Source organism: Typopeltis vanoorti, chromosome 10 (genome assembly GCF_054136105.1).
Source record: "Typopeltis vanoorti isolate ZY-2024b chromosome 10, IOZ_Tvanoo_1.0, whole genome shotgun sequence".
Classification (NCBI taxonomy): Eukaryota; Metazoa; Arthropoda; class Arachnida; order Uropygi; family Thelyphonidae; genus Typopeltis; species Typopeltis vanoorti.
This window is the reverse complement of record NC_143558.1, coordinates 109,129,888-109,145,965: the sequence shown is the minus strand read 5'-3', so window position 1 is coordinate 109,145,965 and position 16,078 is coordinate 109,129,888. Positions and strand designations below refer to the sequence as shown.

General features: G+C 34.9%; 1 protein-coding gene across 7 annotated transcripts in view; it reads left to right on the top strand.

Moving 5' to 3' along the window:
* Positions 1-16,078, top strand: part of Tbce (Tubulin-binding cofactor E) — a 319,945-nt gene that overhangs the window by 224,444 nt on the left and 79,423 nt on the right. For 5 of the 7 annotated variants that reach the window (XM_090399264.1, XM_090399265.1, XM_090399266.1 and 2 more), the window contains exon 12: positions 12,022-12,081. The exons of the other annotated variants lie outside the window; for them this stretch is intronic. In XM_090399264.1, coding sequence (XP_090255390.1) covers positions 12,022-12,081 — 60 coding nt within the window. The remainder of the gene's footprint in view (positions 1-12,021; positions 12,082-16,078) is intronic. 7 annotated transcript variants of the gene reach the window in all.

Below are 16,078 nucleotides of genomic sequence, written 5' to 3'. Positions count from 1 at the left end.
AAATGTGCCATTACGTCCCATAGTGGATGGCATTGATTCCCCCACATATAAATTAGCCAAAACACACCATCACACACAAATACTCAGCCCACTTTAAAGCCAGTATACAAAACCTCTCACTCCAACACACTGACATAATGGTCAGTTTTGATGTCTCCTCCCTATTCACTAATGTCCCACTCAAAGAAACCCTAGAACTAATCCAAGCCAAGTTTCCTCCCGATATCTCAGCCCTATTTCAGTTCACAATGAACTCAGGCTATTTCGTTTGGCAAGGAAAGTTCTACAAACAGATAGAGGGGACAGCCATGGGTTCACCGCTTTCCCCACCTTTGGCCAATTTCTTTATGGAGACCTTTGAAGAGAAATCCTTAAACTCCACCCCAAAAAACCCACTATTTGGCTTCGTTATGTGGATGATGTGTTTGCTATTTGGCCACATGGCTCAGACTCACTCCACTCCTTCCTAACACACTTAAACAACCAACACCCCAGGGTCCAGTTCATCTTAGAAAAAGAGGAAAACAACACCCTCCCCTTCCTAGACACTTTAATCACCTGCCAGCTTGATGGATCTTTGGTTTTCTCTGTTTATAGAAAACCCACCCATACTGGCAGATACATTCACCAGCAATCCCCCCCCCCCCTTCACAACAATATGGGGTTATAAAAACACTATATAACAGGGCAAAATTAATCTGCTCAGATGACAAGGCCCTAACTACTGAACTAAACCACATCGACAACACTTTCTTAGCCAATGGCTATAACCCCAAAAAAATCCAAAAAATACTAAAACCAGTAACCCCCCTCCTCCACAATAAAGATTACACCAAATCTATCACTGTTCCCTACATCCAGGGCACCTCTGAGAAAATAACTAATATCCTCAGAAAATATGACCTTACTTCTTGTTACAGACCATATAAAAAGTTGGCATCCCTTATCCGCTCTACCAAAGACCAACCACTTCCCATAGACTTACCTGGTGTATACCAGGTCCCTTGCAGCTGCAAATTGTCCACTTTGGCCAAACAGGCAGAACAACAAATATCAGGATTTCAGAACACAAAGACTACATCCAGTTTCACCAGTACAGCCGTTCTGGGCTAGCAGACCATGCCTTAGATACCCATCGTAGAAATCGTTGGAAGAAAACAAAAATAATACACCGCAGCAAGTTTAAATACGAAAGATTATTCAATCAATCATCATCAACCCTAAAAAACGTTCCTAACCTCAACAAATTTGGGTGCATGAAACTACTCCAAATTTGGGAGACTTACATTTTGAGATCTTCAGCCCAACGGCCAAGACAACCAAATTAGCCTGCCAGAGGGCATCATTAGGACTTTAGGAACAATGTTAGTGTCTTGCTTTCTTCCTCATTTGCTATTGTTAGTGCCTGTGTGCACATACCATATCTTTATGTTCCTGAAGATGGCAATGTGACATTGCCGAAATATAGAAGTTATTTATTAACGTTACCTTTAATTAATATACTTTATTTGCGTTGTTAATTCCGTGAACTAATTACCGATAATCATTGTTGGTGACTTATACATATCATATTAGGCTATTTATTTAATTGGACATTGATATAAAATCTATATATTCATATTATACAATTAATTTAATAAAGTGAAATTACAAACTTACATTACATTTAATGACTTTTCTGTTACCGAGTACTGGTAGAAAGTTGCTTTATAGAAAGGCTATAGTGTGTACATTTTAATGCCACACAGGCAGCACTCAAATCATTCCGCAGTCTATTTCTCCCTTTCGATTTGATATTATATAAGGCAGAAAATAGAGTTTCAGAAGAGTATGTAAAAAAAAAGAATTGTTAGAAGAGCTTTAGCAAAGATTTTAAGAGCATGAAAGTTTTTGGAAAGGCTATTTCACACACTTAGAATTTCATAGTCTGACATTCCCGCTTGTTAAACTGTGAATGAAATTATTTTGTATGTTTTTGTTCTTCATTCACATTTAACATAATCTACCATATACTAAGCAAGACTTGTTTATATATTATTTGTTAGTTCCTTGCTTAAGATTTATTATTCATGTATTTTCCTTGAAGTTCTAATAATAATTAATTAATTAATCGAAGATATATGATAATAGTATTAGACTCTGTATTTAAATATTATTAAGTTTATTTTATTTATTGCTATGATAATGTTATAAGAATTTGTATTCAATATTTTAACTGCTTATTAATTGAAATGTAAATATTCTTTATTTATTCCTACTTGTAGAAGTTTAACGTTTTGCAATAGCTCAATTTTATTATGTTTTGTTTTGTTGTCATGGAGACATATGTAAGTTAGCGAGCGCGAGTTTGGAACAGTGCGTGAGGAGAATGTTAAAAGTTTATTGAAAAGAGTTTTAGTTAAAGAGATCACGAGAATAATTTAAGGGGGGAAGAACGGATATATAAGCGAGGAACGCTGAAAATTTAGGGATAAAAGGAGATAGAGAGGAAACATAGAGGGAGAGGATTGGCATTCAGTTGGAATCGGAGCATTCAGCATTCGGGAATCAGAGTGAGATAATTTCACACTTTTTGGATATTTTGGACAGTCTTGAAGGCATTGGTAAATTTTTTGTTAGATTTCCAAACTTTTTTATGTACAGACTTTTTTCTTTTCTTTTTTTTTTACTTTTTATAAGCCCTTAGCAACCAATGCATTTGGATGTCTAAGATGATCATCCAGAGGTTAGCATTCAGCATAACAAAGAGCTTCTCTTGTAGCATACTGATAGCTTCATTGGTATCCCCAAACACAGAACACATCATACTTATTTGCTCATGTAGTAGAGTGCACTTGTAAATGTGGAACACCTTGTTTGAATGGAAGCAGTATTTTAATTTTACACAATTGGGAATCACTTTATTATCCCTGCACTGTTTAACGAAGGCTAACCTTGTTGAGTTCTCTTGCTAGTTTCAGTTTTAACTTACCAAACTTGTGGGCCTTGCATGCAAGTAAATCTCCGTGGATGATAGTAATTATGGTGTTTAGACTTATACACTGATTCTCCAGCATTGTGTTGTTAAAGGAAATTGACTAGAAATAACAAAAAAACATTTACTTATTACTTCCTATATTTCACCAAAGTTAAATCGGCATCATCAGAGATTAATACACCTGCACGCAGATCCACTTCAGTAACAAAGATGGAACAGGAGGGATACAGGATGACAGGATGACCTAAAGTTCTATAATTATGTCACCTATCGGCTTTGATTAGGTGTTCTTTCTTGTTGGGCTGACTGTCTGCCAGTGAGGGTTTCCTATATGACAGGCAGTTTGATACCATCATATTTGTTTAGGTTGAGATAGTTGGTTAGAGCTGCATTAGATTCACAAGTAAATACATCCATCAATAGTTGCATCACTCCCACCGCTCCTCCCATCAGTTTAGAACTCTAAAAACTTTAGAGTTCCAAACCACTGAGCAAAATTAATTTGTTCAGATAACATTGCACTCAGTGCAGAACTCACCCACATATAAAGCACCTTTTTGGCCAATGGCTTCACTTCCCACCAGATAAAGATTTTTAACACCACATACCCACACCATCCCTTATATTTGTGGCATCTCAGAAAAGGTGGCCAAGATCTTTAAAAAAAAGCACAATCTTGTGACCACTTATAAACCACATAGAAAGCTAGCAACCCTTATCTGCTCTTCCAAAGATCATCTACAACCTATGGATTTACCTGGAGTATACCAGATACCCTGCAGCTGCAACTGCTCATACTATGGTGAAACAGGCAGGACAGCCAACATCCTTATATCCGAGCACCAGGATTACATCTGTTGCCACCAGTACGGCCACTCAGGATTAGCAGACCATGCCATGGATACCCAGCACAGGATCTACTGAAGAAAAGCCATTTTACTCCACCAAAGCAAATTTAAATTCGAGAGGTCTTTTCTCAAATCTGCTGCAGCTCTTACCAACTACCTAAATAAATATGGTTGTATCAAACTGCGTCTCATATGGGAAACCCTCATCAGCAGACAATCAGCCAAACAACCAAGAAAACCCAAGCAAAACCAATAAGTGGCATAATTATAGGACTTTAGGTCATCCTGTATTTCTCCTGTTCCATCTTTGTTGCTGAAGTGTGCCTGTGTGTAAAACCAGTCTATTAATCCCTGAATATGCTGATTTTACTTCAGCAAAATATAGGAAGTAATAGTTAAATATTTTTAGTTATTTCTAAGTCGATGTTGTCAATCTTCTTAAACATTACTGTGTTCTTCTGTTACTGATCGTGTAACAGAAGATAATTACTTTTTTTTGTTGTACTCAATGTTGTTCATAATAACTATTGAGTACAACAAAAAAAATTATCTTCTGTTTGCTCCTGTCAGCTTACATTATGGTGAGATGGTTATTATGTCTCAATGATTTTAGGGCCTTAATTTGATCTAGTGATAAGTTTGGGGAGAAAGTTTAGCTTTGAGGAGACTTCAAGTCAGATTTATTAGCATTATTACTTGAGAGGGCGGTTAGGTTCTTCTCAATGTTACAAAGGAAATCCAGATATGGAATTCTTTTAGGCACTATAGCAAAATCATGTCCTCTTGCAAGCACAGTAGTATATGCAGGAGTGAGGGACTGTCTGGATATGTTGACAACTCATCTGTTTATCACCAGGTTTACCTTGGTCGGTTTTGCTTTTGAGAAAGTGAGTGAAACTTGTGGTGGAGAATAAGTTGCTTTTTTTTTTTTTTTTTTTTTGTAAGAACATTGTAGAGACTGCCTCGAGAAGTCTAAAAACTAAGGAGACGAGATCGCTGTTTAAGATAAAAGGTATTAGTATTATAGATATTATTTCTGGAAAATTTTCCATGTTTCCATTTTAATTTTTTCCATTTTCCAATAGAAGATATTGCAGGTATTCAGGGGGAGATCACATTTTTGCCGGCTCGTAGTTCATAAATGTGATGAGCAAGTGACGATTTGATGGTTTCTTTCAAGTCTTCTGGGTGCTACTCAGAGCTAAACTTCCTGTTGCTTAGCCAAATTCCTGGCTTGTCTTTTAAGCTCCTGCACTGGCCACACACACAAACCTCTGTGAAGAATTCATCTGATATTTTCACAAAATAAAAAACTTGACCCTTCAACATACAGACCTCATGATTAGCCTTGATATCCAGTCCTTATTTACTAGTGTACCTTTGACTGACACACTCCAACTGTTATCGGATGAGTTTCCTCTTAACATAACTGAAATATTCAAATTTGTCATGCACTCAGGCTATTTCATCTGCAGGAACCAGTTCTGCAAACAGATAGATTGAAGGAACTGCCATGGGAGGTCCCTTGTCACCTAAACTTGCTAATTTCTACTTAGGGCATCTTGAAGAATCTCTATTCTCATCAATACAACCCCAACTTTTCTTTTGGGTCTAATATGGAGATGATGTGTTCGCCCGTAGTCCAGACTCCAAAAAATCTCTACTTAGCTTTTTAACCAGAATCAACAGCCTACACTCACGCATCAGCTTTATGATGGAAAAAGAAAAGGATGGACAATTAGCTTTCCTGGATGTCCTCCTTTCCCATACCTCTTCTGAAATACTTGCCACTTCTATTCAATGTCAACTACCTTCACAGACTCCTACATACAGCAAGATTAAGCACATCCTTTCTTTTAGGCTTACACGGTGATCCAAATGCATTTTTGAAAATTATGGAGACAACAACCATGTTTGAATAAAAACTTTAGTTTAATATAACTAAAATCTACATTCATTGTTTTGACCTTTATGTCAAGGTCATCTTCTGGAGCATACAACTATACACAGAAAACGAGCTACACTACACTCAAACTGGTTTGTTAAAGACACTGACCAACCGCTACAACAATTGTTGGCCTGACCTCTGGTGAAAAAAAAAAATAATAAAAAATAAATAAATAAAAAAAACTTTAAAAAATTTTTTTAAATAATAATAAATAATAATGATTTATATATAATTATTATTATTTTTTTATTTATTTTATTTTATTTTATTTTTATTTTATTTTATTTTTTTCACCAGAGGTCAGGCCAACAATTGTTGTAGCAGTTGGTCAGTGTCTTTAAGAAGCCAGTTTGATTGTAGTGTAGCTTGTTTTCTGTGTATAGTTGTATGCTCCAGAAGATGACCTTGACATAAAGGGTGAAACGTCAAATGTAGATTTTAGTTATATTAAACTAAAATTTTTATTCAAACATGGTAGTTGTCTCCATAATTTTCAAAAATGCATTAAGCACATCATTCATCTCAAAAAATAGGCTTCTTTAAATTTTTGCTCAACAGAGCACATGTTGTCTTCTCTAATTCAAAAGCCCTCCAACAAGAATTGAACACCATCCATTGCATCTTACTATAGAACGGTTTCACCTCAGGAAGTTTAAATTCATCTTGGACTCTCTTACAAGCCCATCACCAAAAACCCTGAACCTGTATGGTAAGTCCCTATTCCATATATTGTAGGCAATTCTGAGACAATTGCTAAGATCCTGACAAGATATCATTTAGTTCCTATTTTTTTCCCTATCAACAAAATTTCCTTTTGGTTACCATCCATGAAAGATAAGCTGCCCCGTCTCTCTCTATCTGATGTTTACCAAGTTCAGCGTGAGTTCCTCCACTCAGACTTTGGACAAAAGGACATTCTGTCGAAATAAGACTACAAGACACCAATCTTATATTAACAATAATAAACATCTAAATCTGGCCTTTCTCAGCATGTGGACACTGACCACTACATCCTAGTATCTCATAATGCAAAGCATACTTCCTTTCTAAGGTGTATAATGCTTTGCATTATGGGAAGGGGTACAACTACTCACAAAATATTTGGCCTTTATTGAAGTCTCATCAGTCAGAGGTTGAGTTAATGTAGAAGTCAAATATTTTCCATATACAACTAGCAGATATGGTTCATCACCTTATTATTAAAATGCTTTGGATTAAAGATAGTTGTTAAATATATTTTCACTTGCTTACAAAATAAATTTTACTTATCAAGAAATTATATTTAATCCTTTGTCCAAGTTGTGAAGATCAGAACTTGGATAAAGGATTAAATCAAGAATTAAGTAAAATATTTTCCATAATCAAGCAGTAAAAAGTGTATCTCCCTATTATTAAAATACTATGGATCTGAGATATTTGTAAAAGTATTTTTGCTTCTGGTTACAAGATGAATTATACCTGCCAAGAAATTATTATTATTATTATTATTCATGACACCTTCAAGGAGTCCGAAGAACTCATCGCAGGAGGATACCTACTGTACAACTCTCGGTCTCCTTTACTACCAATCACCTACATTAACGCCATCTACTGCACACAACCACTACCCCCACAGCTAGTATTTTTTTATCTGTAAATTGTGTGTGTTCTGAAGGGCTGATTTATCTGTATGCAGGATGAAAAAACCCGAGTTTCTGGGAGAAAAAACCCTGCTACCTGCGTATGAGATCGGCTAACTCACCTTCATATGAAAACACCCATATAAAGATTCCTCCCATCATGACGAGAATCGAACTTAGGCCTTTTCTAATCGAAGGGCGCAACGTACCATCGTTCTTCCAATTGCACTACGGAGCAGCTATTCTTGTTTATATTCTTTTATATATTAAACAAGAATTTATTTTACAAGAAGTTTATATTAAACAATAATTATATTCTTGTTTAATCCAAGTCATGAAGATACTTCACGAGTAAACTCTGTTTGGTTACACTTGGATAAGGGATTAAACAAGAATATAATTTGTGTTGAATTTTTTTCTTGACTATTATTTATAAGACTATTACACTTTTTTTTATATAATGTTCGTCAAGTAGCTTTATTTTATTGTCCTACATGTTTCGCCAATTTTTTTCTATCGGCATCTTCAGGGAATACAAACTAGTAAGCTATATGAAGGTAACAGACTAGGTTATAACTGATGGTTCTAATTCATACAAAAAATTAGTATTGAACGAGGCAATGCGCGTGTCTCGGGAATGTGATTTATTCGTTATGGCTCATAATGTAATTGTCATGAAAGTTCATTTCTTTGATGTTTAATGATCTGATTAAAGCTTTCCAAATTTCTGGTAAGGTTAGACCTTGATTCTTGTTTAGGTTTTCACTTTTACAGGCGACTGTAGCTGCTTCCTTGAAGGTTCTTGAATGGTAGTTATCTTCTATATAGGGCATAAGACTCTTATCCCACTTAATGTGATGGTTAGTAGAGGCAAAGTGGCAAGAAAGGCCTAAAATGTCTAGTCTGTTGTTTCTGACATATCCTATGTGTTCTTTCTTTCTTTCTCGTTTCAGAACTTGTAGAGGTCTGACCTACATAACTAATACCACATGAGCAAGTTATATTATATACTCCAGAGTACTTGTAGAATGGATGAGGATCTTTCGGTGATCTTAAAAATTTCCTAATAGTGTTGATTGGCTTGAATGCTATTCTGATATTATGTGGTTTTAGAAGGTTAGCTAATTTTTTGGAAATGCTGCTGACAAATGGATTACCTTAACCAAATCAAATTCCATCCATACCATCAAATTCACATTAGAAATTGAAAAAGATGGAAAACTGCCATTCCTTGACATCCTAATAAAGAAACAAATCAACCTATCTGTTTATAGAAAACCTACAAATACTGGACGTTACCTCCATTTCAACTCGTCTCATCATATAGCTCAGAAACTTAACATTATCCATATGCTCAAGAAAAGAGCTATACAGTACACAACAGATAAGAATGACCTACAAATGGAATTAACTACAATATCCAGAGAACTGTCTTTAAATGGTTATCCAAAAAGACTCTACAACAAGATTCTCTTGACTGATATACCACATAGACAGAGTGATGACGTCCAATATTTCAGTACTATTACTATTCCATTTATCAGCAGCATTTCCAAAAAATTAGCTAACCTTCTAAAACCACATAATATCAGAGTAGCATTCAAGCCAATCAACACTATTCAGAAATTTTTAAGATCACCGAAAGATCCTCATCCATTCTACAAGTACTCTGGAGTATATTATATACCTTGCTCATGTGGTATTAGTTATGTAGGTCAGACCTCTAGAAGCTTTGAAACGAGAAAGAAAGAAAGAACACATAGGATATGTCAGAAACAACAGACTAGACATTTTAGGCCTTTCTTGCCACTTTGCCTCTACTAACTATCACATTGAGTGGGATAAGAGTCTTATGCCCTATATAGAAGATAACTACCATTCAAGAACCTTCAAGGAAGCAGCTACAGTCGCCTATAAAAGTGAAAACCTAAACAAGAATCAAGGTCTAATCTTACCAGAAATTTGGAAAGCTTTAATCAGATCATTAAACATCAAAGAAATGAACTTTCATGACAATTACATCATGAGCCATAACGAATAAATCACGTTCCTGAGACACGCGCATTGCCTTGTTCAATACTAATTTTTATATGAATTAGAACCATCAGTTATAACCTAGTCTGTTACCTTCATATAGCTTACTAGTTTATATTCCCTGAAGATGCCGATAGAAAAAACTGGCGAAACATGTAGGACAATAAAATAAAGCTACTTGACGAACATTATATAAAAAAAGTGTAATAGTCTTATAAGAATATAATTTCTTGGCAAGTATAATTTACTTTATAGCTAATTGAAAAGAAAATTTCTGCAATTATCTCTGATCCAGATTAAGGTGATGTGCTTTTTTGCTACTTGTATATGGAAAATAATTGACTTCTGCATTAATTCAACCTTTGACTGATGATACTTCAGTAAAGGTTAAAACCAGTCTGGGTAGTGATCTATCCCATAATGCATAACATAATAATAATTATTGTATACCTGAAAGGAAGTGTGCTTTGGCTTATGGGATACTAAGGCAATTGATATGAAGTTAACAGCCTCTACTTTACATGCAAACTTTGTTTCTTTTACTTAGATAAAGGATTAAAGCAACAATATAATTTCTTAGCAAGTATAATTGTAATCAAGTTTACTTTGTAACCAAGCAAAAAAAAAAAAACTTTCTACAACATAAAGGTGTTAATCATGTTTTTTTTTGGGAGAGATAATGAAATTTTAACTTTATCAAGATTATTTATTAACTGTTGCAAATATTGTTAATTTTGTAATATACTTTAAATTGTGTGATGTTTTATTTAGAATTATTGTTGATGAGGGTTATTTGTATTCATTGACAATTTATGTTCAACTAGCTTTTTTTTTAATACAGTAAGGATAGTAGGGGAAGACAAGTGAATAATTTCCATGATTGGTGGATTCTTCATGCATCTTGGTGATAATAAAGTAATCAGATAATAAGATTTTCTCTTGTGAATTAAATTTATGGGTTTATTTTTTCATATTCATTCATTCGTTCAAAAAATTCCATCTTGTCTGTAGTGTTAGGCTCAGTAGCCAGTCACAGCCCAAGTGACTTTGCTTCTTAGAAACCTGCTTTGGAAAGTTAATCCTGTCTGCATTTTCTGCTGTGTCTGATTTGTGTATGTGTTCTTCTGGCCAGTTTACCTGTTTTGCAGAATGAAAAACTGGAGTCTATGGGAGAAATTTTTTTCTCCCTGCAACCTTTGTATGAAACAGGCTCTCACACCTTCAGTTGAAAAGTCCTGATGAAAGTTCTTCACATCCTAGATTTGATTGGAACCCATTTGAAACCAAGGCATACGTCTGAATTGTGTATGTGTGTTGTTCTGGCTGGTTTGCCTGTTTTGCAGAATGAAAATTCCAAGTTTCTGGGAGGAAAAACTCTGCCACCTTTGTATGAAACAAACAAGCTCACCTTCAGTTTAAAAGTCCTGATAGAAGTTCTTCACATCCTAGATGATTTGAACCCAGGTCTTTCCAACCAAAGAGCATCAGTGACACTGACTGAGCAACTGTGGCTCAAACAACTCAATTCATAAGGTCAGTTCAGTATATTATGTTTGTTTATCATATGTATATTCTTTTAGAGTATTTGGTGATAAATGCAGAGAACTCTAATCTAAGCTTAGCTAATGGAGTACCTCAATCAATTTACTGTAACAAACTACTTAAAAGCCCCAACCAAAGCCCTTTAGGTACAATGTTATACTATAAGAAATTTACTATTGCAAAATATCCATTATAACACACTATCTCAGTGGTTGCTATGACTTTCCTATAGTGAGAGTTGACACTGGTTATATTAGGAACATCATGAACAAAATATTCAGTAATTCATGTGATATTCATCTCATCTTTCAGTTCATTCACACTTTTAACTCCAATGTTATTTTGATTGTGGGTTGTTGATTCCTGACATGCAAATTTGCAATTATTAACATAGTTTTCCAATTAATGCAATCTTTATAAATGTGGTTGAAAGACAGCTAAATTGGAACATCACCTTAATCCTAAACAGCATTTGGATTTGTTAGCCCATGTAAATAAGAGGGTTCATCTCCTCTTAAATGAATATTTGTTGCTTGTGACTTCTTCAGACAAGATATAGAAGTAGTGATAGGATGCGTTGATGTGTGGCTCGGTCCTTAGTTCACATCAAGAGGATTTTAAAAAGTAAATGTTTAAAAATGTTATTGCCATTGAATATACAGTTGATGAAGTAAAAATATTTTATTTCAGTTAAAATGAACATATGAAACTTCCGGTTATCAGAGCTTTAAAAAAAATAAAAAATAAAAAAAAGAAGAAGAAGAAAAAAGCTGATTTGAGAATTAGTTGATTAATTATATGAACTTTTCTAAAGGGACAGAGATTATAAGTGGTTTAATCCATTCATACAAATGACTTTCAGTGTTTGTAATTTGAAAATATTTACGAACATATGAATACATAAATGCCAAAATGGATTATTCATGTTTTTCAATGTGTTAGATCCTTTCCTAGAACACTGCTCCAGATGGTTATGTTAATTAACTATTTTTACATAATAAATGTAATACCTTTCAAAAGTACTCTTCTGTTTTCTTCTTTAACTGTATACAGCTGTTGAAATTTTTAGTCCACAAATGCCTGAAAAATCTGCAGTCTTCAAGAAAATTCCAGGTATGAACAAAAAATTTTATTTAGTTAGCTTCTCAAACGTGAAGCATAATGATCTTAATTATATTAACTGGAAAATATAACCAGTTATTCAATAATTGGTTACACATCAGTTTAAGCTGAAGCAAATCAAGTCTTTCTTCAATTTAGAGTTCATTACTTAAATCAAACTGAATTAACTTAAATTATCAATAAAATATCAGAACTGCTGAATTTTAAATTCAACAGTACTGGTACATCATATGAAAAAAAACTACAAAACATTTGTGTAAAGATAATACAATTTTCTTCAAAAAATATTACAAATTTTGAACTAACATTCACTTTTATGTGAATGTGTTTTCATTTATTTGGGTTCTCAGTTCGTTTTATTCATAAACGAATAAAGTAAGTCATTTACCTTATTCCAAGTCATGAAGGCAAAATAAGCATTTTTTTTATTTTATTTTATTTTTTTTATGTTGAGTCCATACACAAGAGGTTGGTTGTTCAACTTATAGTACATTAGTACCATGTATGGGTAGTGGGTTGGGAAAGGAGAAACTTGTTTACATTTGATTGAAATGACTGTAAATTGTATTCCTTAGGAAACACAGCAGTGGGGGGGGAGAGACTGTTCCACAGTGCAGCAGTTGCAGGGATGAAGGAGGAGGAAAAGAAACTTGTTCTGTTTGTTTCTAGGTGTACTGTGAAGGGATGTTGAGCAGCAGCTGCACTTATTCCAACAAGATTAGTACTCAGTGGAAGAATTATTGATATTATTTCAGATGAGCATTTCCCGTGGAAATATTTGTAGAATATACATACTGCAAATTGGCAATTTGCGATTTAGCTGTCCAAATTGAATTCTTATTGGTTAAACCAAAATAAAAAATGATGGTACAACATGACAAAATTTCATGCTGGCTGGGGCGTCGCCCGGTTAAACAAGGTCCCCGTTGTTTTCGCCAGGGAACCAGGGCGAACAGGGAAAAGTCAGCTACTGGAACAAATCTGAAAACAAACCCCAACTCAACATCACCAGAGTTAAAGATCGGTACTATCAACGAAAGAAGCCTGAATGGCAAAGAAATGGAGCTAGCTGAGGAATTAGATAAGTACAAGGTCGACATAATACGGATGACTGAAACAAAATAGACAAAAACTGGTGAGATCTTTCTGAGCAATAAATCAAAATGTTATATATCAGTAATGACAATCAAGGAAACAAAGGAGTGATCATAGTATTCAACACTAAATACAAGGCTATTCTTCTTGAATGGCAGACAGTCTCAAGTAGAGTGATGTGGGCAAATATCAGAATGGGGAACTGGACAGTGAGACTTATTTGTGCCTATGGTCCCACAGAAAGTTCTACTAAGATAGAAGTGGAGGAATTTTTTGAGACTTTAGAGAAAGCAACTGACACAATGAAAAAAGGAAAAGTTGGTCCTTGTTGGGGATCTAAATAGCAGAGTAAAAAATGATTGTCAGACGTACAAAAATATTTTGGGAAATTTTGGAGAAAAGAGCAAAGCTAAAAATAACAGCAAATACCTGTTGGATTTCTGCTCAGGCCATGGACTGCTTATTACTAACACCATGTTCCAACATAAAAATGTGCAGAAATTCACATGGAGAGAAGAGGCAAGGAATAAGAAAAGTCTCATTGATTATGTTATTGTCGATACTGATGTTTTCTCTCTGGTGCAGGACACCAGAGTGTACAGAGGATTTAAAATTGGAAGTGATCAATATTTAGTCTTGAGCAGGATAAAATTGAATTTCGTATTGAAAAGAATAACACGTAAGAAAGTTTTAAAGCGAATAAAAGTTGAGCAGCTCTCGGATGTGAACTGTAGACTAAAATACACAAAGATTATTGAAGGAAAAAATGAAAGAGTTTAAGAACAGCAACCAAACCTTGGAGATTCAGTAGCAAGCCTTGAAGAAAACACTGATTGGTTCAGCCAGAGAGTCATGTGGTGAGGTTGTCTGCAAGGATAGAAAAATCAATACTCCATGGGACACAGGAAGTTGAAGAGGCAGTGAAGGAAAAGAAGAAAGCATATCAAAAGTTCCTGTCAAATAAGTCAGTTTATGCTCTTAGAGAATATAGAGACAAATGCAAGAATGCTAAACACTGTGTAAAACTAGCTAAACAAAAGTCATGGGAGGACTTTGGCAAGAATATAGAAAATAAATATCAAGAAGGTGGCAAAATATTCTGGAGGTTGTTGAAGAAGCTTAGGAATGGAGGAAAGAGTGCTGTAAAAGGAGTTAGAGATGATAAAGGTGACATGAAAACTGGAGAAAAATATATATCCTTGAGGTATGGAGTAATTACTTTGAAAAACTACTAAATGAAACAAGCAGTGATGACAGCACAGTGGTAAAAAACACTGACCAGGCATGCAGTCAGGAATACATATCCATACTTGAAGTAGAAAAAAAGCCATCAAAGGCTTGAAATGTGGAAAGGCAGCAGGAGTAGATGATATTCGACCAGAAATGCTGAAGTATAGTGGCATAAGAGTCTTACGGTGGCTGCACTGCATAGTTCAGAAAGCCTGGACAGAGGGACGAATTCCCTATGATTGGAGTAGAGCTCTCATAGTACCCATATATTAAAAGGGAAATAAAACTGAATGTAGGAATTACAGAGGTATTTCCCTACTGAGTGTTCCTGGCAAGATCCATGCAAGTATACTTGAGAAACGGTTGAGAAGAATTGTGGAAAAAAAGCTTGGTGAAGAACAAGCTTGATTCAGGCCAAATAGAGGCTGTCAGGATCAGATCTTCACTTTACGACAAATAGTCGAGAAAGCATGGGAATATAACAAAGATCTGTATTTAAGTTTTGTCGATTTGGAAAAGGCATATGACAAGGTTCCAAGAGAGAAGCTATTCAATACGCTGCAGTTATATGGTGTCAATGGGGCATTATATCAAGAAATACTTAGTCTTTGAGTTGTAAGTCAGCAGTTAGAATTGAAGGAAGTACAGGAAGATGGTTTAATATTAAATCTGGTGTGGGACAAGGATGTACATTATCCCCTCTGTTATTCATTATCTATATGGATCACATTATGAAATAAAGTGGTATTAAATCTGATATCAAAATTGGAGATGTTAATATCAGCTCTTTGCTTTATGCGGATGATGTTATACTTCTAAATAAATCCGCTACAAGTCTGCAAGATTCTCTGACTAAATTGAATAGCTGTTGTAATATATATGGTATGAAGGTCAGCAATAAAAAGACAAAGACAATGAAAATAGGCAGAATCATTGAAAATGTCAACTGTGTTGTGAATGGAGAACCTGTGGAACAAGTAAAACATTTCAGCTACTTAGGCACGATTTTTACTGAAGATGGTAAATTAAATATAGAAATAGACAACAGAATCAGCAAACCTGGTATGTTGGGAAGTCAATTGAATAAATTCTTATGGAATAAGAGAGAAATTAGTCGGAACACTAAATTAGCTGTATACAAGACAGTGTTCAAACCAGTTTTAACTTATGGATCTGAGAGCTGGGTCAGAAGTAAAACACTTGACCAAAGACTAGAGACCGCAGATATGAGAGTCCTGAGAAAGATTATAGGCATGAACAGATAGCATCAATGGCAATATCATATTAAAAACGAGGATATTAGGAAAGAACTTGACATTGTCAGCATCCAGGAATGCGTTAGCAGAGCTAATCTCAGGTGGTATGGTCACCTAAACAGAATTGACAAGGAAAGATTAGCAAAACAAGTGTTCTCTGCCAGGTTGGCAGCAAAACGACCCAGAGGAAGACCAAGATATAGGTGGATTGATACGATACAAAGTGCCTTAGACGATAGAAATATAAGATCTGATAATGTTGGAGTCTTGACAAGTAACAGACTGATTTGGAGGAAAATTGTAGATAGGACGTTAGTAATGATGTAATTTTTTTCATGTAGTACTATCATATCCTGTACACCCCTTGAGAGTACATGGCAGGAATTTGATGATGATGACATACTGCA